The 24,015-nt window shown below is 42.1% G+C and overlaps 2 protein-coding genes across 2 annotated transcripts in view; one reads left to right on the top strand and one right to left on the bottom strand.

The window, feature by feature from the left end:
- LOC309548369 (uncharacterized protein) overlaps positions 1-24,015 on the top strand; it is a gene marked incomplete at its 3' end in the record, with an annotated part of 923,844 nt that overhangs the window by 546,706 nt on the left and 353,123 nt on the right.
- The window catches only part of LOC309546815 (uncharacterized protein), a gene marked incomplete at its 3' end in the record, with an annotated part of 74,497 nt that continues 71,352 nt past the window's right edge, over positions 20,871-24,015 (bottom strand). The window contains exon 8 of the mRNA XM_082246500.1: positions 20,871-22,355. Within this exon, the coding sequence (XP_082102626.1) occupies positions 20,871-22,355 (1,485 nt within the window). The remainder of the gene's footprint in view (positions 22,356-24,015) is intronic.

Here is a 24,015-nt window from a genome sequence, read left to right as displayed (position 1 = left end):
ACACCAAACATTATATATTTTCTGAAATCAGAGACCCCGAAGAATAAAATGGGGGTAGTTTTTTTAATTTTTTATGTCACACAATATTAGCACAGCTGTTTATCAAATGCATATTTTCTGTAAAAATACAGTAAGGGTAATTTTAGGGCACACAAATAAACTTATGACATCATTTCTTTGGTAAAATATAACAGATGAGGTTGTGTTGAGCAAATAAATATCAGACACATCAAGCTTTACAAATTGTGCATTCTTGGTGACAAACTTCAGTACCTACAAATTTCCCATAGGTGACACTATACAAACCTTTACAGGACATCAGTATAAAAAGTTATCCATGAATGATGTCCCTAGAGTTATTCCTCTCACTCTGGTGTGTGCAGCGATATGTAAGATGTGTCGTGTGATTGTTGTTTTCCTACATAACCGCACCCAACACTGACATTTCCATATGTATATGGGAACTGGGGGTATAAAATTTGTTTTGTGGTTTGTTTGTTTTTATTTGCAGTGTTTTACTTTAATTTGTTAAACTTTAGTTTAGTTGTTCTCCTTCAGGTCCTCTAACCTTGTAGATGGTGACATGGACTTGTTGTGTGGGAATGAGCAGGAGGGGCTCGGGGTTATCTTCTACCCAATGAGCTTGTTATGGATAAAAGATGAAAGTGTCTTCTGGGAATTTACAGGGATTTGGATGGTTAGAGGGTAACATGTGGGCGGGGCTGGTATTAATGAGGGGTGTGTCATATGGTAATCAGTTTCTTAGCATAGATGATATAAATGGTATAAATAGATCCTTGAAATGTAAACAATCTATCTCTTTTCTTCTGTTGGTAAAGTGTCACATATATATGATTAATAAAGTTGGATTTTATTTTCACCTCACAATACTGTGGTCTGGGTTCTTCTACAACACATCCACCCAAAAATGTAATCTTCCAGTTATAGAAGTCTGGTGGAATGGGTGACAAGCTGATTGTATCTCTTAGGTCTAGGGGTGGATTGCCCATTTGGGCACTCTGGCACTGTCGGAGGGCCCGTGGTCAGTAGGGGGCCCTGAAAGATGCTCAGTCCACTCCTGGAGGTGCCCACAGCTTAATATACAGAAGATACAGAAGAGAGGTTTAAGCCTGAAGGAGGCATTCTTTATGATGGTTTCTGCAGTGCTGGGAGAGGACTCGGGCCTGGCTGAGAGAGCGATGGTGGAGCCATGGGGATGGTAGCAGCGGCAGCCACTCCGGCCACCTCTCCCCCTGTGGAATTCAGCAGAGGGGTGGGGCTACCGTCCACATCCCCACCATGGGGGACAGCCAGTGCTGAACTTAGAGAGCTGGAGGTGGCAGAAGGCACTGCAGAGCGGAGTCATCTCATAGCTAGCAACCCGCCTTGTGTGCAGCAGGTCAGTGTGTGATCGCCAGCCCAGCAGTTTAGTGTCACTCTGCTTTATTCTATACCAGCAAGGCTGAGTGTTCCTGCCCATTGCCCAACCCCCAGGTGCTATTCCCTATCCCATATCTAATAACCCTGATTTCTATATACAGTGGGGAGAACAAGTATTTGATACATAGAAACATAGAAAGTGTCGGCAGATAAGAACCATTTGGCCCATCTAGTCTGCCCAATATGCCCATCAATACACTGATACACTGCCGATTCTGCAGGTTTTCCTACTTACAAAGCATGTAGAGATCTGTAATTTTTATCATAGATACTCTTCAACTGTGAGAGACATATTCTAAAACAAAAATCCCGAATATCACATTGTATGATTTTTATGCAAATTAATTAGCATTTTATTGCATGACATAATAATTTGATACACAGAAACCTTTGTTTGCAATTACAGAGATCATACGTTTCCTGTAGTTCTTGACCAGGTTTGCACATACTGCAGCAGGGATTTTGGTCCACTCCTCCATACAGAGCTTCTCCAGATCCTTCAGGTTTCAGGGCTGTCGGACAATCGGAGCCGTCTGACACACGAGCTGGCTTCCCCGCTGATGATCGGGGGCAGGAGCGCACCGCTGCCGGCACACACTCGCCCCTTAGCTCCTCCCAGGCAAATGACGTACCAATACATGGTTTTGCCTGGGAGAGCCACTCTGCCGCCATATATATACAGTATACGGTCGGCAAGTGGTTAAATAAGAGGACCGTCTTTTCAGTTCACTTTCAGGAATTCATTGGTAGTATTTCTTCCCTCTAGTTGCCGATTCTAATCCTGTTCTGAATTTCCTCCTACCTTGTAACCTCAAGGCAGACGCGGACAGACTTCATGGAGACATTTTACTTATAAATAAATCTGTGTAAACTTTTCTACCTATTTGTATGAATGTTATTCTGTTCAGCCAGTTATGTTATTTATGTCCCCCTGCTAGACAGCAGAGCCAGGTTGTGACCTCACTTTTCTCTGCACTGTATAAGGAATTCAGATTGCTCACCACCCTGCCCCCTCCTGTGACTGAACAAAGAAGAAGAAACTGTCACTACTGCCCCTCCCCCTCCAATGTGACTATAGCACAGTGAGTAGATGGTAGTTAAAAAAACGACCAAAATTTGATATATTTTTTTAAAGCAGAGACCCTGTAGAATAAAAAGATGGTGGTTGCAATTTTTTCGGTCACACAATATTTGTGTAACTTTTTATCAGTTCTACATTCTCAGTAAACTTTACGTTCCAATAAATGTTAGTGCAGACAAAGCACAATATAATACCACATTGTTTGTAGAAAATAAAAGATGAAGTTGTGTGGAGTAAAAGGATACAAATCCTGTGTGTGTCCATGAGACTGGGAGAATTACAGCGCCCAAAATTATCAATAGGTGACATTTTCACTGCTTGTGGACCGCCCACTGCGTTCTTACTGCGGCCGAGCGGCCCGCTGTGCTGGATGAGGTACATGGATGTCATCCAGCATTTCCAGGTAGGGGGCGCTCCCAGCAACCCATCTGTGCTGTCATTCAGTGCAGCACAAGTCGGTCAGCAGGTCCCAGCCAATGATTTTTGGCCTGGACCTGCTGATTGGCTGTACGGAATCACAGATCAGCCGTGTCAATGTTTTGTAATCACAGACACAGGAACTGCACCGTTCTTCTCTCTCTCTGAGCCCTTTTCTGTTCAGAGAGAGAAGAAAGCAGACCTGTGTGACTCCAATCAGCACATTTACACTTCCACACACTTAGTGAGGCACATTTAACCCCTTGATCTCCCTCCAGGTAACCCTTTCACTGCCCTCTCACAGTGTCATTAGTACAGTGTACAGCATTTTCACTGATCACTGTATTATACGATCACTAGTGACTTCAGATAACGTCAGAGTCAGTCAGTGTCCCTCCCAGATAGTGTCAGATTGTCCGCCACACTATCGTCATCCACATTTAACTCCTTTATTGCCAGAAACAATTATCAAAGTCACTCTATAACCGCCAATATTGATATAGAGTCTGAACATGGATCAGTATATTGATCACAAACAGAACTTTACCAGTGTCCCCAATAGTATAGTGTCCCCAAAAATGCAGTGTTAGTGGGATCAGCCCCGTTCTCTGATCACTGCCACCTCTGATACATTGTACACAAAACTGCAGTGTTAGAAAGATCAGGCCTGATCTCTGCAGCACTAGCAGGGAAATCTTATTTCTAGCACACAAACCATCACTGACAGCCAGGAGCTCTTTTTCCCGTGAGTCGCACTAGGTACCTGTAAATTTACTGCCCAAAATGTCCAAAGAAAGGTCCACTAGTGAGGAGGCCTACAGGATTCTGAGTATGACAGATGAGAGTGAAGGGGAATCCTCTCTATCAGAATCCGGATCAGAACATGAGCCTGTGGAAAGCAGCGGCACCCTGACAGGGAGCTCAGACGATGGAGAAGATGTCCCTGCTAAGATCAGACGTACCCAACCCCAGGTTACTGAGGTGCTAGACAAGCAGAGTTCTGCTCATATGCAGCAGAGTGCCAGTACTAGCGCTGCTCCAGAGGCCTCGTACATCCTGGCCTTTTACACACCAGCACTGCAGTATCCCATGGTGATGTGGAGAGTCCCAGAAGTGCAGTACAAGCTGGTGAGGAGGCCGGCACTAATAGCGGAGTGCAAGCTCAGCTACCAAGATTTCAAGCACAGGCCTGTAAAGCCCATTCAGAGGTGCTTGTGAACTCTAATTGGCTGCCCCCAGATTCAGCAGCACCCATTACCCTCCCCCCCCATTCACAGCTCAGCTCAGGGTTCAGATGGAATCGGCCAATTTAACAACCCCCCTGACTTTTTTTTAGCTGTTTTTTCAGCCAAGACCTCTTTAATTTGATTTTGGACCAAACTAATCTTTATGCTGACCAGTACATCACCGCCAACCCAAACACATACCTTGCCAGGCCATTCAAGTAGAAACCTGTCCGGATTTCTGAATTTAAGACTCCTTTGGAACTCACCCTTAATATGAGCATTACAAAAAAATAATGAATTGCAGTCATATTGGTCCACAGACCCAGGGCCGGTGCAAGGATTTTTGACACCCTAGGCAAAACCAAATTTTTCCGCTCCCCCTGGCTACGCCCTTGACTCCACCCCCTTTGCCCTGCCCATGTAATGCATATGACCTACCTGCCTCTACACTGACCTACCTAAACTGACCTACCAAACCACTACACTGACCTGCCTGCTCCCTACACTAACCTACCCCACCCTTATACTGACCTACCTGACCACTACACCGACCTACCTCGCCCCTACACTGACCTACCTGACAGATACACTGACCTACCTCGCCCCTACACTGACCTACTTGACCACTACACTGACCTACCTGACTCATACACTGACCTACCTGACACATACACTGACCTACCTGACTCATACACTGACTTACCTGACACATACACTGACCTACCTGACTCATACACTGACTTACCTGACACATACAGTGACCTACCTGACTCATACACTGACCTACCTGACTCATACACTGACCTACCTGACACATACACTGACTTAAATGACACATACACTGACCTACCTGACACATACACTGACCTACCTGACTCATACACTGACTTACCTGACACATACACTGACCTACCTGACTCATACACTGACTTACCTGACACATACACTGACCTACCTGACTCATACACTGACCTACCTGACACATACAGTGACCTACCTGACTCATACACTGACCTACCTGACACATACACTGACCTACCTGACTCATACACTGACCTACCTGACTCATACACTGACCTACCTGACACATACACTGACCTACCTGACACATACAGTGACCTACCTGACTCATACACTGACCTACCTGACACATACAGTGACCTACCTGACTCATACACTGACCTACCTGACACATACAGTGACCTACCTGACTCATACACTGACCTACCTGACACATACACTGACCTACCTGACACATACAGTGACCTACCTGACTCATACACTGACCTACCTGACTCATACACTGACCTACCTGACTCATACACTGATCTACCTGACTCATACACTGACCTACCTGACACATACAGTGACCTACCTGACTCATACACTGACCTACCTGACTCATACACTGACCTACCTGACTCATACACTGACCTACCTGACACATACAGTGACCTACCTGACTCATACACTGACCTACCTGACACATACAGTGACCTACCTGACTCATACACTGATCTACCTGACTCATACACTGACTTACCTGACACATACAGTGACCTACCTGACTCATACACTGACCTACCTGACACATACAGTGACCTACCTGACTCATACACTGACCTACCTGACTCATACACTGACCTACCTGACACATACAGTGACCTACCTGACTCATACACTGACCTACCTGACACATACAGTGACCTACCTGACTCATACACTGATCTACCTGACTCATACACTGACTTACCTGACACATACAGTGACCTACCTGACTCATACACTGACCTACCTGACACATACAGTGACCTACCTGACTCATACACTGACCTACCTGACACATACAGTGACCTACCTGACTCATACACTGATCTACCTGACTCATACACTGATTTACCTGATTCCTACTTCCTTCCCTACTAACACTCCCTTCCTCCCATCCCCCACACAGACAGCTTGATGTAGATCAGATGCATCCTGATCCGTACCTCTTCTTGGCTTCATCGTTCATCTCATCTGGGCTCTCCTCTCTTCAGCAGTGGGCAGGCTGTGGGTAGTATTGTTTAGAACTCGGAGTCCTTGCCAGCACCATGCAGCTGCTCTTTGGTGTCCTCCGCTGGCCAGGAGGTCAGGTAACAGTCACTCTCCCAATGCTTCTGTGATCTCCGGCCATCCCTGGTGTCATGGTTCCCGGCTTAGATCCTGCACACATGGTTTGAGTTCTGGTGACGTGTCTGTCAGCTACCTTCCTCTGATTGGGCTGCAGCACCAGGCGGGACATGCTGCCTGTTCTACAGGCTCCACTACATGTGCAGGTGGCCTCATGGGGAGGGGAATGGAGCTGAGGAGAAACAGCAGACATCTCAGATTGCCCGGGGAAAGGAGAAGGGAGGAGGGGTTTTGTCCCGGCTCTCTTCCTCTCCTGTTCTCACTACTGCTGGGGCTCCACAGTTATTTGAAGACACAGATACTAAAGGCAGGCTGGGCTGGGGATGCAGTATGTTTCCAGCAGACGGATGTTGACAGTGTTGTCCCGGCGGAAGGGGGCTCTGAACCTGCAGAGTGCCCCCACAGCAGAGGCAGAAAGCACCGAGCCCTGCACATCACTGCAAAGGCTTAGGAAGGGGAAGAGGAGTAGTTGCGGGCGAGAAGACAGGGCAAAACACTGGCAGCAATAGGGCGGCTCGCTTGCTTAACACTGCAGCGGCACACCGATGTGGCATCCCCTACTGATGTGCGCTCTAGGCCGGTGCCTACCTTGCCTATAGGTAGCGCCAGCCCTGCACAGACCCGATTCATCATATCCCCGTGTTCTCTGCTGCAATGGCCAGGCATAGATAGGAGAAAATAATGTGTTTCATGCACTTCAATGACAATACACTTGTAGCAAAAAAAAGATCTTCCATGGACTCAACATTCCTCTCAGCAAATACTGTGGGATGTATACATTCCAAAAAGGGATCATTTAGGGGGTGTTTTCTGGACCTAGCATTTAGGAGCCTCCGAAAATGTGATAGGTAGTCAGGAAACTCAATGTGTCTTGAAAGCCTGAAGGTGGTCATTGGATTTTGGGGACCTGTATGTGGCTAGACTGCCAAAAAGTCTCTCACATGTGGGATCCCCATATTCAGGAGAAGTAGCCGAATGTGTTTTGGGGTGTAATTCCACATATATCCATTGCATGTGTGAGAAATATCTCATTAAAATGACAACTCTGTGTAAAAAAAAAATAGATTTTTCTTTTTCCAACCACTTATTGGCAAAAAATGAAATTTTCCATGGATTCCACATTTCTCTCAGCAAATACCTTCCAAAAAGGGGTCCTTTGGGGGATGTTTGTACTGTCTTTACATTTTACTGCCTCAAGAAATGTGATAGGGCATCAGAAAGTAAAGCTGCGTAAATTCCAGTATATACATCATCATTTGTAGACAATATAACTTTCACACAAACCAATTAATATACATTTATTGGGATTTTATCTGAATGTAATACTTTTTGGGCCTAACCCTTAACATGGGCATTGCAAAAAATAATGAATTGCAGTCATATTGGTCCAAAGACCCGATTCATCATATGTCCGTGTTCTCTGCTGCATCCATGAATGACTGATCAGTGTACCGGCTGCCTGTACCATGTGATCACTGTGACCAATCACAGCAGATCACATAACATTTGTAAACAATGGATGGCTTTCTTTCATACCATGCATTGTGTACAATTGTGTAGCTAGCTGTGATTGATCACACTGATCACATGGTAGAGACAGGGCCAATCACAGCCCATCTGTACCATGTGATTAAATGTGACCAATCACAGCTAATCACAACAAAACAGACCAAATGAATCATTCATTCAGTAAAAATGGTTAATCATATTAGTAAAATTTACTGGTATAAACAATTATAATTTGTAAAAAAAAAAAAAAAGATTGTGAAAAAAAAAGCAATAAAAACGGAAAAAATATTATTATTTATTAATATATATATATATATATATATATATACATTTTTTTACATACTGTCACCAGTTAGTGTCCCTGATCACCATCACACCCATTATATGATAATGTTGTAGAGCACTGATGACAATATGTTAAAAAAAATGTGAAAAATAAATGTTTTTTTAATTTTCCCAAAAATTGTGACAAAAAATTATAACTTCAAAAAACTTGCCACGCCTTTTACTAAATACCTTGGACTTTCTACTTTCCAAAAGTTATAATTTTTTTTGGGGGGAGGGGTATTTGTACCGTCCAGGCATTTTCAGGCCTGAAGAAATGAGATCGGCCGTCAGTACATCAGGATTGATTGATTTTCAGTAGTTACTCATACAGTATTTTGTGGACTCGATAACTTTACTACAGACTAAATAATATACACTGATTTGGGTCATTTTCATCAAAAAATTAGCAGAATACATTTTGGCCTTAATTTCTGAAGGAAGATTATTATTTTGCAAAATGTTATAACAGTAACAGGAAAGAAAAACTTTTTTTTTTTTCAAAATTTTCTGTAGTTTTTCATTTATTTAGCAAACAATAAAAGACCCAGCGGTGATTAAATACCACCAAAACAACGCTCTATTTGTGTGACAATAATGATAAAAAAACTCTAATGGGTACAGTATTGCATGACCGCTTAATTGTCATTCAAAGTGTGACAGCTCTGAAAGCTGAAATCTAGCCTGGACAGGAAGGAGGTAAAAGTTCCCAGGATTGAAGTGGTTAAAGTAGCACAGTACTGAATTGCAAAACAAGCCCTGGACATGAAGGGGGTAAAACCTTCCAGAGGTCAAGAGGTTAATAAATCTTCCTTTAATTGTACACAGTTTGGTTTTAGTTTCCTGTGATTCTTCTTGTGGCTGCAGTTCTTCTGAGCTCCACAAGGTGGTGATCTCACTTATACAGAGAAAGGAAATCTCTCTGAAAGACAGGAAGTGATGTAAGGTACAGACAGGAAGTGAAGTGCAGTACAGACAGGAAGTGAAGTGCAGTACAGACAGGAAGTGAGGTAAGGTACAGAGAGAAAGTGAAGTGAAGTATAGACAGGAAGAAGTGAAGTAGAGATAGGAAGTGAGGTACAGACAGGAAGTGAAGTGAGGTACAGACAGGAAGTGAAGTTAGGTACAGACAGGAAGTGATGTGAGGTACAAACAAGAAGTGAAGTACAGACAGGAAGTGAAGTGAGGTACAGACAGGAAGTGAGGTACAGACAGGAAGTGAAGTTAGGTACAGACAGGAAGTGATGTGAGGTACAAACAAGAAGTGAAGTACAGACAGGAAGTGAAGTGAGGTACAGACAGGAAGTGAGGTACAGACAGGAAGTGAAGTTAGGTACAGACAGGAAGCTCTATGTGGGAGGAATTATAGAGAAGACGTTGCTGGAAGTATCAGCGGAGGAGGTAATGAGATTGTATTTTATCATATCTCCCATCACTCTCCCTTGTAGGACTCCATATTTCTCTGTCCCTCTTTTCGGTCTGATGTACACACAGACATATGAACATACAATATAACGCCACAAAGTCTTCATATCGCTCTCAGATTTCCCTCAGATATCAGATTATTTCATGTACTGAAGTGAAAACACTGATATAAAAGAAAAGTAATGGTGAAATAAAACATAAGTGGGTGTAACTGATCACATTGTCACCAAACGTCACTCACCATGCCTCTTATCCAATACTTTGGGGTGTTTACTTTCCAAAAAGGGGGTGATTTGGGGGTGTTTGTTCTATCCTGGCATTTCAGGACCTCACGAAACTGTGATAGGTAATGAGGAAGAGAAATACGCCCTTTGAAAGCCTGAAGGTAGTCATTGGATTTTGGGGACCTGTATGTGGCTAGACTGCCAAAACCTCTCTCACATGTGGGATCCCCATACTCAGGAGAAGTAGCAGAATGTGTTTTGGGGTGTAATGCCACATATATCCATGGCTTGTGTGAGAAATATCTCATTAAAGTGACAACTTTGTGTACAAAAAGAAAAACTATTTTTTTGTCATATTTAAATACCTTTTTGCGATAAATAAAATCTTCCATGCACTCACCATGTCTCTCAGCAAATACCTCTGGGGCGTCTACATTCCGAAAAGGGGTAATTTTGGGGGTTTATGTACTGCCATGGCATTTTAGTACTTCAAGAAATGTAATAGGCAGTCAGAAAGTAAAAGCTGTGTAAATTCCAGTATATATCCCATAGTTTGTAGACTGTATTGTATTCTGCTACATGTCTTTGGTAAAAAAAAATATATATATATTTTTTAAATTTATGAAAAAATTTGATTTTATTGGATATTTTTTTTATAATAGAAAGTATAAAATGTTTTTTTTTTTTCCCAAATGTATCATTTATATAATAAAAAATAGAAACCCCAGTAGTTAGCAAATATCACCAAATAAAATCTTTGTTTTTGTGAAAAAAATTATGTAAACTTAATTTGGGTACAGCGCTGCATGACCGTGCAATTGGCAGTTAAAATAGCGCAGTGCAGAATAGTAAAAAATGCCCTGGTCATGAAGGAGGGGGGGGGGGGGGACCTTCTGAAGCTAAAGAGGTTAAATTGCATTTATGTGCCAAGAAATAACTTTAATGTATTTTTTTACTAAAATTTTGCCTTTTATAAACCATTGCTGTAATATCATGTAACATAAATTAATTAGAACTACCAACATTTTATTCTCTAGGGTGTCTGCTGTCAATAGATATATAATATATTGGGGGTTTTAAGTAATCTTCAGGATATAAAATTATTTTTGAAACATGTAAACAAGAAAAATAAAAAACATAAAAAAAATGGCTCCAGGACTCAAGTGGACCCTTTATTACACACTGAGTCCAGGAAGCCACAGAGAGACCACGTTTCCCCTGATTTCCTCTCCAGGCTGTGATCCCACTCTGGTTGGGCGCCACCTACAGTGGAGGAAGAAGACTGCACCTGCCTACATCTGCTTTATGCTTTGTCTGATCAGGATGACGGGCATTTCTCCCTGAACGCAGAGTGCCCTAAAAACGAGGAAAACGTGGTGCAGCATTTAGCCCAGTCCAGCTGTAGTGTAGACTTTGACAGGCTGCAGGCAGCGAGGGTGGACGCTGTACCTGTGCCTACCAGGTGTATTATACTGCCAGCATTACACATACAGGGGCTGGACCCCCCATGTACAAGGGACGGAAGAGATACAATCAGCTTGTCACCCATTCCACCAGACTCCTATAACTGGAAGATTACATTTTTGGGTGGATGTGTTGTAGAAGAACCCAGACCACAGTATTGTGCGGTGAAAATATCATCCAACTTTATTAATCATATATATGTGACACTTTACCAACAGAAGAAAATAGATAGATTGTTTACATTTCAAGGATATATTTATATCATCTATGCTAAGAAACTGATTAACATATGACACACCCCTCATTAATACCAGCCCCGCCCACTTATATAACCCTCTAAACATCCAAATCCCTGTAAATTCCCAGAAGACACTTTAATCTTTTATCCATAACAAGCTCATTGGGTAGAAGATAACCCCGAGCCCCTCCTGCTCATTCCCACACAACAAGTCCATGTCCCCATCTACAAGGTTAGAGGACCTGAAGGAGAACAAGACCATGACCACCAGGACCATCGCCTGACTGAAGCCATGCTCACATTTCTTTCTAATGCTGCTTTTATGGTCTCCTCAGATACAGATCTGGCAGATGTACATTAGTGTAACACTTTCACTCAAATCTGTGCTTGACCATCGTTTTTGGGGTACAGAGGTGACATTAGCGGTCTAACGTCTCTTTAAAGAGGACCTGTGACCAGCAATATGCTATCACATGAGGGGCTATCAACCCCCTATGTGATAGAAATAAAGTTGAGGAAAAAGTAAAAAAAAACAAAGTATCACACTGTAAATAAAAAAAACACACAAAAATAAATATAACCCCTCAGTTCCTGTGTACATATACGAAATGTCAGTGTTGGGTGCGGTTATGTAGGAAAACAACAATCACACGACACATCTTACATATCGCTGCTCACACCAGAGTGAGAGGAATAACTCTAGGGACATCATTCATGGATAACTATTTAAACTGATGACCTGTAAAGGATTTTAGAGCGTCACCTATGGGACATTTTTGGTATTGAAGTTTGTCACCATTTCACAAGTCCATCCAATTTTTAGAGTTTGACATGTTTGGTATCTATATACAAGACACAAACCTCATATTTTATATTTCACCAAAGAAATTGGGTAATAAATTGTGTTTGTGGGCACTAAAATTATCTGCAGTGCTTCTTTTCTTTACAGAAAATGTGCATTTGATAAAAAATTGTGCCAATATCCTCCGACATAAAAAATTAAAAACTACCAACATTTTATTCTCCAGAGTCTCTGCTTTGAGAAAAAAAAATAAAAATGTTTGTGAGTTTTAAATAATCATCTGGCCTAAAAATGTAAATTTATCCATGTGCATAAAAAATGTACAATCAACTCTGGCAGTAAAAGAAAGAACCGCACCAATGTAGAAAATTATTATCACAACTATAGTAACAACTAATGGCTTAAGAAGGAAACCCCCCATATTACTCAACCAAGTTCCAACTAAACCCATCCAAGACAATGGATCCCACTTCCCCCCACCTAGGTACCTGTTGGATCTCCTTTACCTTGTGTAGATATCTCCTTCTGAGATCCTCATGATATAAAATAAATGTACAACACTCTCTATGTGACACCAGATTGTAGACTCCACCTTGGGCTTCCCAGAGATAGTCAGCAGCCATGCAGTTCTGTGACACCACCTTAGGTGATGGAGACACTTCTGCTGTCAGCTCTGCTATAACATCAATGGTCTCATTGGTTATCTGATCCATGACTCCAGTACACGGGTTCATCCTAATTATCTGAGATTACTTAGATTCCCCATCCCGTCTATGAAGGGCTCACTGCATAAAACATTTCCACTCCAGAGAAAATGTTTCTTCTCACTGGAAGGCCAGGGGAGTATTGGGAGAAATTGAGGCTTTCCCTTACAGATATGGGAGGGGCAACATAACCTAAAGTACAGCTATGGGTGGAATTGAAGGGAAGATATTTTAGGGTGCTCCTTCCACACAAGAAGTATATTTTATCTGGAAGGACTAGGAATCCATTGGACCAATGGGGATTAAACATTCTGCAATTACATTGAGAAACCATGAAATGTTACTGGCCTGTGATTGGCTCTCCTATTGTTAGCGAGGTAAGTGAGACTTCCCTTGTCGGTGTCATTAATGGAATTTAAGAATCCATGTGAAATGTTTCTCCTAAAACCAAAAAGGTGACCCCCTTGGGTAGGTGCCCATCCTAATATTCCTAATATGAGTTTGTAGTCCCGGCTACTACAGGAAAGATGTGGGCAATCATTTACACCTTTTACAGCAGGACAGTAAATATCAGAACACAATTCATACATAAGACCAACAGCAGGAAGTCTGCTAACTTAATGTGTAATGCAATCTGTCATTATCATTCCCAGAGTTCCCTCTGCAACATCATTTTATCATCTGTTATCCTGTCCATAGATCTGTTATTTTCCCACCTTCTGTAACAGGGTGACAACCCCCATCATTCTGCAGTAACATTACACAGCAGCGTTGTCACCCTGTACAGGGAAGTCTTAGATAGATTATAAGCTAATGTGTAAGGTAAAGTCTACAGGCTTGGAAAGATCGGTTTGTAATTGGATAGAAAATTGGCTAAAATATAGAATTCGGAGAGTAGTGGTCAATGATTCTTACTCTGAATGGTGTAAGGTTATCAGTGGTGTACCCCAAGGTTCAGTGTTGGGACCCTTACTTTTTAATATCTTTATAAATTATATCGGGTCTGGGAATAAAAGTACAATTTCAGTCTTTGCAGATGACACCAAGCTTTGCAGTGGAATAACTTCCTTACAGGATGTCTCCAACTTACAAACTGACCTCAATGCACTGTTTCATTGGTCAATTATGTGGTAAATGAGGTTTAATGTTGATAAATGTAAAGTTATGCACTTGGGGGGTAAGAATATGCATGAATCATACAAACTAGGGGGAGTCGAACTGGGGGAATCCATAGCGGAGAAGGATCTGGGGGAATCCATAGCAGAGAAGGATCTGGGGAAATCCATAGCGGAGAAGGATCTGGGGGAATCCATGGCGGAGAAGTATCTGGGTGTTCTGATAGATCCTAAGCTTAATAATAACATGCAATGCCAAGCTGCAGTTTCCAAAGCAAGCAAAGTCCTTTCTTGTATTAAAAGAGGCATGGACTCCAGAGAGAGAGATATAATTTTTCCCCTGTACAAATCATTAGTAAGACCTCATCTGGAATATGCAGTTCAGTTTTGGGCTCCAATTCTTAACCACTTGCCGACCGCCGCACGACTATATACTGCGGCGGTCAGCCCCTCACAGGCAGAGTGACGTACCGGTACGTCACTAGCCTGGGAGGGTCTGGGGAGCGAGCGCGTGTGACAGGCGGACCCGATGTCCGCCGGCCACTCTGCGATCGGCGGGGGAGAGGGAGAAAGGCAGGCAGCTTGTGTAAACAAGCTGCCTGTCAGTTCTCCCTGTGTAAAGACACTGATCATACGGATCTACTATGTAGATCCATTGATCAGTGTAACTACACCTCAAGCCACAGCCAATCACAGTTAGAATCACGCCCCTAGGGACACACACAGCCCCTCCCTCTCAAATAAAGTTAACCCCTTCACTGCCAGTGTATTTTTACAGTAACAGTGCATATATATAGCACTGATTACTGTAGAAATGTCACTGGTAACCCCAAAAGTGTCAAAAATGTCAGTCAAGGGTCCGATCTGTCCGCCGCAATGTCGCAGTCCCGCAAAAAAAATCGCAGATCGCCGCCATTATGCATTAAAAAAAAAAACAACAAAAATGACAAAAATCTTTCCCTTTGTTAGTAAACGCGATAACTTTTGCGCAAACCAATCAAAATACGCTTTTTGCGATTTTTTTTTACCAAACATATGTAGCAGAAAACAAATTGGCCGAAAATGTTAAAAAATTTTGATTTTTACTTTTTTTTTTGGGGAATTTCATATAAAAAAATGTGAAAAATATTGTTATTTTTGCAAAATTGACGCTCTTTTTTTGTTTATAGCGCGTGATCAAAAAATTGCACAGGTGATCAAATACCACCAAAAGAAAGCCCTGTTTGTGGGAAAAAAAGGACGTCAAATTCGTTTAGGTACAGCGTCGCACGACCGCGCAATTGTCTGTTAAAATCACGCAGTGCCGAATCGCAAAATACCCCCTGGTCAGGAAGGGGGTAAAATCTTCCGGGGCTTAAGTGGTTAAAAAGGATATCAGGGGAATTGGAGAAAGTGCAGAGAAGGTGTCATGGGTCTGCTACCTAAGGGTTAACTTAGTGTAGAGTCTGCAGACTAATTGTAGTGATTGGCAAAAGGCTGCTCTATTTAAACTCCTCAGCAGCATTATGTCTTTGCTGTCTGATCTGCAGCTTCCTGTGACCCCTGCTCCTGTTTACCTGCTCCTGTGATTGATCTCCTGTACGACCCGGCTTGACTTTGGACTTCCCTTGCTTTCTGCCTGCACCTGACCTCGGCTCCCCTCTGACCTTGAACCTGCATGCTCCTTTGGATTCCACGCCGCCTGCCTATTGTTGACCTGGCCTGTGAACTGATCCGTTTGCCTGTGAGCCCCCAGAGTGAGTGTGGACTTGGGCGTTCCATCCTTCTGCCTGCCTGCTGTTGGGATCCTCCTACCTGCTGGTTGTCTCCTTTCTGCTGGTTGTCTCCTTTTAAAGCATCTGGGACCTTGGAGCTGCCCGTCCAACAGCTGACCCGCCAGGCCCTCATACCATTCTGCTCTTTCATGCCACCTGTCTGCTCTACCAGGGGCTGTGAGTCAGATACGTAAGGGAGGCCTTCCTCTGCACGATCGGGCTCATCAGTCAGGTACGTGAGAAGTTGACAGAAGGGCAACCAAACTGATAAGAGGCATGGAGGAGCTCAGCTATGAGGAGAGATTAGAGGAACTGAATTGATTCTCTCTTGAGAAGAGGAGATTAAGGGGGGATATGATCTCCATGTATAATACATAAGGGGGGATATGATCACCATGTATAAATACATAAGGGGGGATATGATCACCATGTATAAATACATAAGGGGGGATATGATCTCCATGTATAAATACATAAGGGGGGATATGATCACCATGTATAAATACATAAGGAGGATATGATCACCATGTATAAATACATAAGGGGGGATATGATCACCATGTATAAATACATAAGGGGGGATATGATCTCCATGTATAAATACATAAGGGGGGATATGATCACCATGTATAAATACATAAGGGGGGATATGATCTCCATGTATAAATACATAAGGGGAGATATGATCACCATGTATAAATACATAAGGAGGATATGATCACCATGTATAAATACATAAGGGGGGATATGATCTCCATGTATAAATACATAAGGGGGGGATATGATCTCCATGTATAAATACATAAGGGGGGATAAGATCACCATGTATAAATACATAAGGGGGGATATGATCTCCATGTATAAATACATAAGGGGGAATAGGATCTCCATGTATAAATACATAAGGGGGGATATGATCTCCATGTAAAAAATACATAAGGGGGGATATGATCGCCATGTATAAATACATAAGGGGTCCATATAGTGAACTTGACGATGAGTTGTTTACTTTAAGGTCAACACAGAGGACAAGGGGGAACTCTTTATGTCTAGAGGAAAATAGATTTTGTCTCCAAATACGGAAAGGTTTCTTCACCGTAAGGCACTGGATTGCTTTAAAAAAGTCCTAGATTCTTTCCTGGGTGTACATAAAATAAATGGCTACTAATATTTATAGGTAAAGTTGATCCAGGGAATATCCGATTGCCTCTCTGGGAATCAGGAAGGAATTTTTTCCCCTGCTGTAGTAAATTGGATCTTACTTTGCTGGGGTTTTTCGCCTTCCTCTGGATCAACTGTGGGTATAGGATTGTGTATATGGGATTGTATGGTTGGGTTTTCTTTACTGTTTTTTTTTTTTTTTTTAAATGGTTGAGCCAGCTGGACTTGTATCTTTTTTCAACCTGACTAACTATGTAACTGTGTATAAGTAAGACACAACAAAAAAAGCCCAACTTCAGCTAACACTTCTAAAGCAGTTACAGCAACAGGGTTTTTTTTTCCAAGGGTTAAACCTTCATATGAATTAAAACTGACAGTAAGCAACCCCTCCAACTGCCATTTTTTGCCAAATTGCTTAACCTTCAATAGGAAGTAGAAAAAAATAGATCAACTGGGAGGATCAACAAGTAATAAAAATGTTACAAGGGGAGACTCTGAAAAACAAAAACTTGTTTGCTAATGACCGATCTTTTAGACCCTGCAGGTCTCATTAACCTGTTGCTGACCATCCGCCACCTTTTTACTGCGGCAGTGTGGCTCTCCTGCACAAACCGACGTAAGCCTACTTCGGTCGTGCACCTGCAGCTAGGGGAAGAGCGCGCACGCTGTCGACGGCACGTTCCTGCCCCACTCAGCAGCGGGGTAGCCAATGCACGGGGCAGGCGGCTCTGTTCCCCGCTGAGAGAGAAGAACGGTCGGATGTTGTAAACACAGCTGACCGTTCTTCTCTCTGGAATGATCACAGAGTGCCTGTGATCCTTCTATATAGGAACACAGGTCTCTATGGGCGCTTTTCCACTGCATGGAACCGAACGGTACAGCTCTCAAAAACAGTACCACCTCAATTGTGGTTCCAAGAGGTACCATACCCAGTACCATATCCCACAATCCTTTGCATGCAGTCACTACTAGCCACTGATTGGTCAGAGAATCCCACCCACCCAGTTGTTATCACACCCACTTAACTTTAGTACTACTTTAGTGGAAAAGCAAACGGTACCGTACCGAACCGTTCCAACACCGTACCATGCGGTACCAGCAGTGGAAAAGCAAACTGGGCCAAGCAGGACCGAGTAGAGCCGAGCCGGTACTTGCAGTGGAAAAGTGCCATATGATCATTTCACAAGCAACACCCCCCCCCCCCACATTTAGAATCACTCCCCTAGGCTCACATTTAACCCCTTGATCACCCACAATGTTAACTCCTTCCCTACCAGTGTCATTATTACAGAAAAAGTACATATTTTTTGCACTGATCACTGTAGTGATGTCACTGGTCCCCCCAAACGTGTCAAAAATGTCAGTTAGGGGTTCGATCTTTCCACCGCATTGTCACAGTCCCACTAAAAATCGCAGATCATCGCCATTACTAGTAAAAAAAAAAAAAAAAAATCTTTCCCGTAGTTAGTAGATGCAATAACTTTTGCGCAAACCAATCAAAATACGCTTATTGTGATTTTTGTTTTACCAAAAATATGTAGCAGAAAACAAATTGCAAATTTGCAAAGGGAAGTAAAACAAAAATTGCAAATATTTTTATTTTTTTTGCAAAAAAATTGGTTACACCCAAGCACATAATCCCCCCCCCCCCCCGAAGAAATTTTGAGGCTCATAGAAACGTAAGCGCATGCGCCGGGGGCACCTACGCATGAAAATATTGATTGCGATACACATGTTGCCATGCACACGGGAGTGAAAGCATTAATTCTAGCACCAGACCTCCTCCATAACACTAAACGGATACATGTAGGGGGCTTTTTAAGCATTGTGGTCGGTAATTGGGTACGCTAAAACAACAGTGATAAAGACCCAAATCAATGGGATGACAAAATCAATAAACATCAATTATAAATCATGAATAGAAAATAAATCTTCATAAACTAGTCACACTCGTGTGGTTCATAGTGGTATATCAACATAAACGAAAAGTTCATAAGTGTCCATAAATGAAGTGATGAATGAAACTGAAAACTGAAAATAACGTGCTTCCAAATCCAAAGTGTAAATCCTCCCCCAAGTGAAATTCCTCCTTACCAGATGGAAGAAGTAAGATGCCAAAACATAACAAATGTGCTGAAAACAAAATGGAAATCCCACAGTGCTCCAAATCGCCTTGTGAAAACACCTGAATTGGTCTCTTACCAGATAGCAATCAAAAAACGCTTGTGAATTGTTCCCAGAGAACACTATCTTCTCCTCCTCCTTCACATTCAAAAGAGTGTTTCCAATATGCCAAGCTGCCGGTCACTCTGTGTGATCTGATATGGAGAAGATCCCATGCTGTCCCTATGGTGGCCGTGTGTTCAGGATGGAGAAGCTGTTGAGCCTGCTGGAACCGTAAGCATTGCCTATAGAAAATATAGGGGACTGAAGTTTGTTGCCATTTCACAGGCACACACAAATTTAAGGTTTGGCAAATTTGATATCCATTTACTCAGTGCAAGCTCTTTTATATTTTACCAAAATGTGGGTAATTTATTGCAAATGTTCACCCTAATGTTCACGTTAATTGTTTTTTTTTTTTACTTAAATTTTGTGTTTCCTATACCTTTAAGGTAATATCGGGTGACATAAATTTGAACTACCACTATTTTATTCTCTAGGGAGTCTGCTTTCAGAAAATATATAATGTTTGGGGGTTTTACATAATTTTCAAGGCTAAAATGATTTTTAAACGTGTGCAAAAACTGCAAAAAATGGATCAGGCAGCAAAAAGGTTAAAGTGAACCCCAACTGGAGGAATGCCAGTCCTCAAAACACACTTCACACTTGGTAAGCTCAGATCTCTTGCAGTTATGCTGTGTGAATAGTCTATGGAGATGAATAATAGCTGGACAGAGGAAGAAAACAACAAGGACATTCTTTCTTCACCAGATGGAATCCCTGAGACTTTCAGTAGAACCAAATGTAACACAAAGTAGCCAGCTGAAATTAAATGGTTCTGTTAAATGCATCCCATAAACAGCAGAAAGTCAGTGTTGAAGGCCTACAGCAGCTTAGAAAGTTACTTTCTTACTGAACAGAGACTTCTCCCTGGCTGGTGTCCCAACCACAGACCTGCCTGCAAAGCGGTCATCCATGAGAGGAGATGAAACATGGAAAGGAGGCATTGATCATGGGAGAGGAAGTTTGGATAAGGTGAGCATAGCTGGAGCCCCAAAGCCTGGATTATGGTGCATCAACTGTCAGAAGAACCTGGAATGGACTCTCCCACTGAGGCTTGGCAAGATGCCCCATGGATTTCATCCCAGTCTCTGATACTGAGGCAGTGTTGGTCATGTATTCGCTCAGGCAAGGAAGAAAACACTTGGGAACACGGCTCAATTAGTGAATGATGAAAATGCATTACATGTTCAGTCAAAGCTCCATAAAAACAAAATAAAAAGATGAGAATCATGAGGAAAACAGTTCAGTCACTGATACTTATCTGAAAAAAATAAAAAAGGTATAATATTTACAGGCCTTCTAGGTGTGTGTCTGATGGACTTAAGCACTACAGTTAGTGTATCCAATCATTACATTCCAGTTTGCTCACAGATTTTAGTTTATTTTATTTTCTAAAGTCACATTTTATCTTTTCACGTCTTCCCTAGCTTGTGGGATGACATTGGGGCTGTGAAACTAATGGGACATCCGCAAATCCTTTATTATTCCTCCTTCTTCCAGAGTTTCCTCTCTGCAGCTGAAGCTTATGAATCCTCTGGTGATACATTAGCACAGCATTTACTGTATAATCTTTGTCACATTCAATGCATTAAAATGGCTTCCTTCCAGTGTGAATCCTCTGGTGTATGATAAGATGTGACTTCACTGTAAAAGCTTTGCCACATTCAGAACACTGATATGGCTTCTCTCCAGTGTGAATCATCTGGTGACTGATAAGATATGACTTCCGTGTAAAAGCTTTGCCACATTCAGAACACTGATATGGCTTCTCTTCAGTGTGAACCCTCTGGTGTCTGATAAGATATGACTTCTGTGTAAAAGCTTTGCCACATTCAGAACACTGATATGGCTTCTCTCCAGTGTGAATCCTCTGGTGTCTGATAAGCTCTGACTTCCGTGTAAAAGCTTTGCCACATTCAGAACACTGATATGACTTCTCTCCAGTGTAAATCCTCTGGTGTCTGAAAAGATCTGACTTCTGTGTAAAAGCTTTGCCACATTCAGAACACTGATATGGCTTCTCTCCAGTGTGAATCCTCTGGTGTCTGATAAGATCTGACTTCTGTGTAAAAGCTTTGCCACATTCAGAACACTGATATGGCTTCTCTCCAGTGTGAACCCTCTGGTGTATGATAAGCTCGTTCTTGGTTATAAAAGCTTTGCCACATTCAGAACACTGATATGGCTTCTCTCCAATGTGAATCATCTGGTGTGTGATGAGCTCTTTCTTGGTTATAAAAGCTTTGTGACATTCAGAACACTGATATGACTTCTGTCCAGTGTGAATCATCTGGTGTCTGATAAAATTTGACTTCTGTGTAAAAGCTTTGCCACATTCAGAACACTGATATGGCTTCTCTCCAGTGTGAACCCTCTGGTGTATTATAAGCTCTGACTTCTGTATAAAAGCTTTGCCACATTCAGAACACTGATATGGCTTCTCTCCAGTGTGAACCCTCTGGTGTATGATAAGCTCTTTCTTGGTTATAAAAGCTTTGCCACATTCAGAACACTGATATGGCTTCTCTCCAATGTGAATCATCTGGTGTGCGATGAGCTCTTTCTTGGTTATAAAAGCTTTGCCACATTCAGAACACTGATATGACTTCTCTCCAGTGTGAATCATCTGGTGTCTGATAAAATTTGACTTCTGTGTAAAAGCTTTGCCACATTCAGAACACTGATATGGCTTCTCTCCAGTGTGAACCCTCTGGTGTATGATAAGCTCTTTCTTGGTTATAAAAGCTTTGCCACATTCAGAACACTGATATGGCTTCTCTCCAATGTGAATCATCTGGTGTGCGATGAGCTCTTTCTTGGTTATAAAAGCTTTGCCACATTCAGAACACTGATATGACTTCTCTCCAGTGTGAATCTTCTGATGTGTGATAAGATGTGACTTCTGTGTAAAAGCTTTGCCACATTCAGAACACTGATACAGCTTTTCTCCAGTGTGAATCCTCTGGTGTATGATAAGATTTGACTTCAATGTAAAAGTTTTATCACATTCAGAACACTGATATGATTTCTCTCCAGTGTGAACCTTCTGGTGTGTTATACCTTTTGCTTCCATTGTAAAACCTTTATCACATTCCAAACAAGAAATATCTTCTGAACTGTCTTCTTATATATACATGGGTTGGACTTTACAGTAAAGACATTGTCACTTCCAGAGCACTAAAATTACTTCTCGTTTGTTGTCCTGTGAGGTTGGATCAATGTTGAAGAGCATTCAAAACATTCATGACATTTAGAACACGGATAGGTCTTGTGTCCTGTGTGAATCTTCCAGTGAACTGCAATAAAGACTTTCAGTCACTTATAACATCCATATGGCTTGCTTCTCATGTAACTTTGTTGTATTGTTGTAACAAGACAAGCATGACCAAAAAATGGTTCATCAATCCACCTGTGCAGAAAAAAAACAGAAGTCATAATTCTATAAAAAGGGTTATAAAAAAAAACCTACCGTTAGTTCACCAGTAACGGTCTTTTCTTACGAGCCTTTCCAGGACAGCCCAACAGTGAGAGATGATAGGCTCCTCCCTACAGGAAACACATTCAATTAAGCACATTTAAAAGGAGGCCCCACCTTCCCCTCTAGCCCCAGTTGTAATAGAGTAACTTCCAACAACCTAAATTTTTTGAGGGAAATGTTCAGACAATATTATAGGCATTTATCACCTACACTCATGCATAACATCATGCACCCCTTTAAATAGGGTGGGTAGGCGGGCCGCCCTGGAAAGGCTCGTAAGAAAAGACTGTTACCGGTGAACTAACGGTAGGTTTTCTCTCCTCACCTTTCCAGGACGGCCCAACAGTGAGAGGATAATAGAGACCTGCCTACCTTAGGGTGTAACCACTGCCTGCAAGACTTTTCGGCCAAAGGCTAGGTCTTGTTGAGACAGTATTTCAATACGGTAATGCTTCAGGAAGGTGTCATGACTAGACCAGGTGGCTGCAGTGCGGATTTTTTCCCATGAGGCTCCTGCCTTCTCAGCCCAGGATGTGGCGACTGCTCTTGTTGAGTGCGCTTTTATCTTGGTTGGAGCAGGAAGACCTGATAATTCATAAGCAGTGGTAATTGCTTGCCTAATCCACCTTGCTAGTGAAGGTTTTGAAGCCTGCAAACCTTTCCTAGGCCCAGAATGAAGGACCAGTAGATGGTTTTATCTCCTGAAAGCTTTTGTTCTTTCTAGATAGGTGAGAATAGCTCTTCTCACATCAATACAATGGAATGTTCTTTCCTTGTCATTTTGTGGTTTATCACAGAAGGAAGGTAGATTTATCTCCTGCGTCCTATGAAAAGAGGATGCTACCTTAGGTAAATATAAGGGATATGGTTTTAGGACTATCCTATCTGGGAAGACCAACATAAAAGGCTCTTTAATAGACAGAGCCTGTAAATCACCTATTCTTCTAGCTGTGGTGATGGCTAACAAAATAGTTATTTTTAAAGGATAGAAACTTTAAAGAAATTTCTTTTATAGGTTCAAAAGGATCTTTAGATAATGCCTCTAAGACCTTATTTAGGTTCCAGGGAGGGAACCTGTCTTTAGTAATGGGAGTAACCCTACTCCTGGCTAACAAAAATATCTTAACCAGTGGATCTTTTGACAAACTGGTGTCTAGAAAAACGGAAAGAGCTGTAATTTGTACCCTGAGGGTGTTAACTGCCACACCCTTGTCTACTCCATCTTGCAAAAATTCCAAAATAATTGGAGTAGAGG

The sequence above is a fragment of the Pelophylax lessonae genome (assembly GCF_965119305.1).
Source record: "Pelophylax lessonae genome assembly, chromosome: 2".
NCBI classification, from domain to species: domain Eukaryota; kingdom Metazoa; phylum Chordata; class Amphibia; order Anura; family Ranidae; genus Pelophylax; species Pelophylax lessonae.
This window is presented reverse-complemented; position numbering and strand designations above follow the sequence as displayed.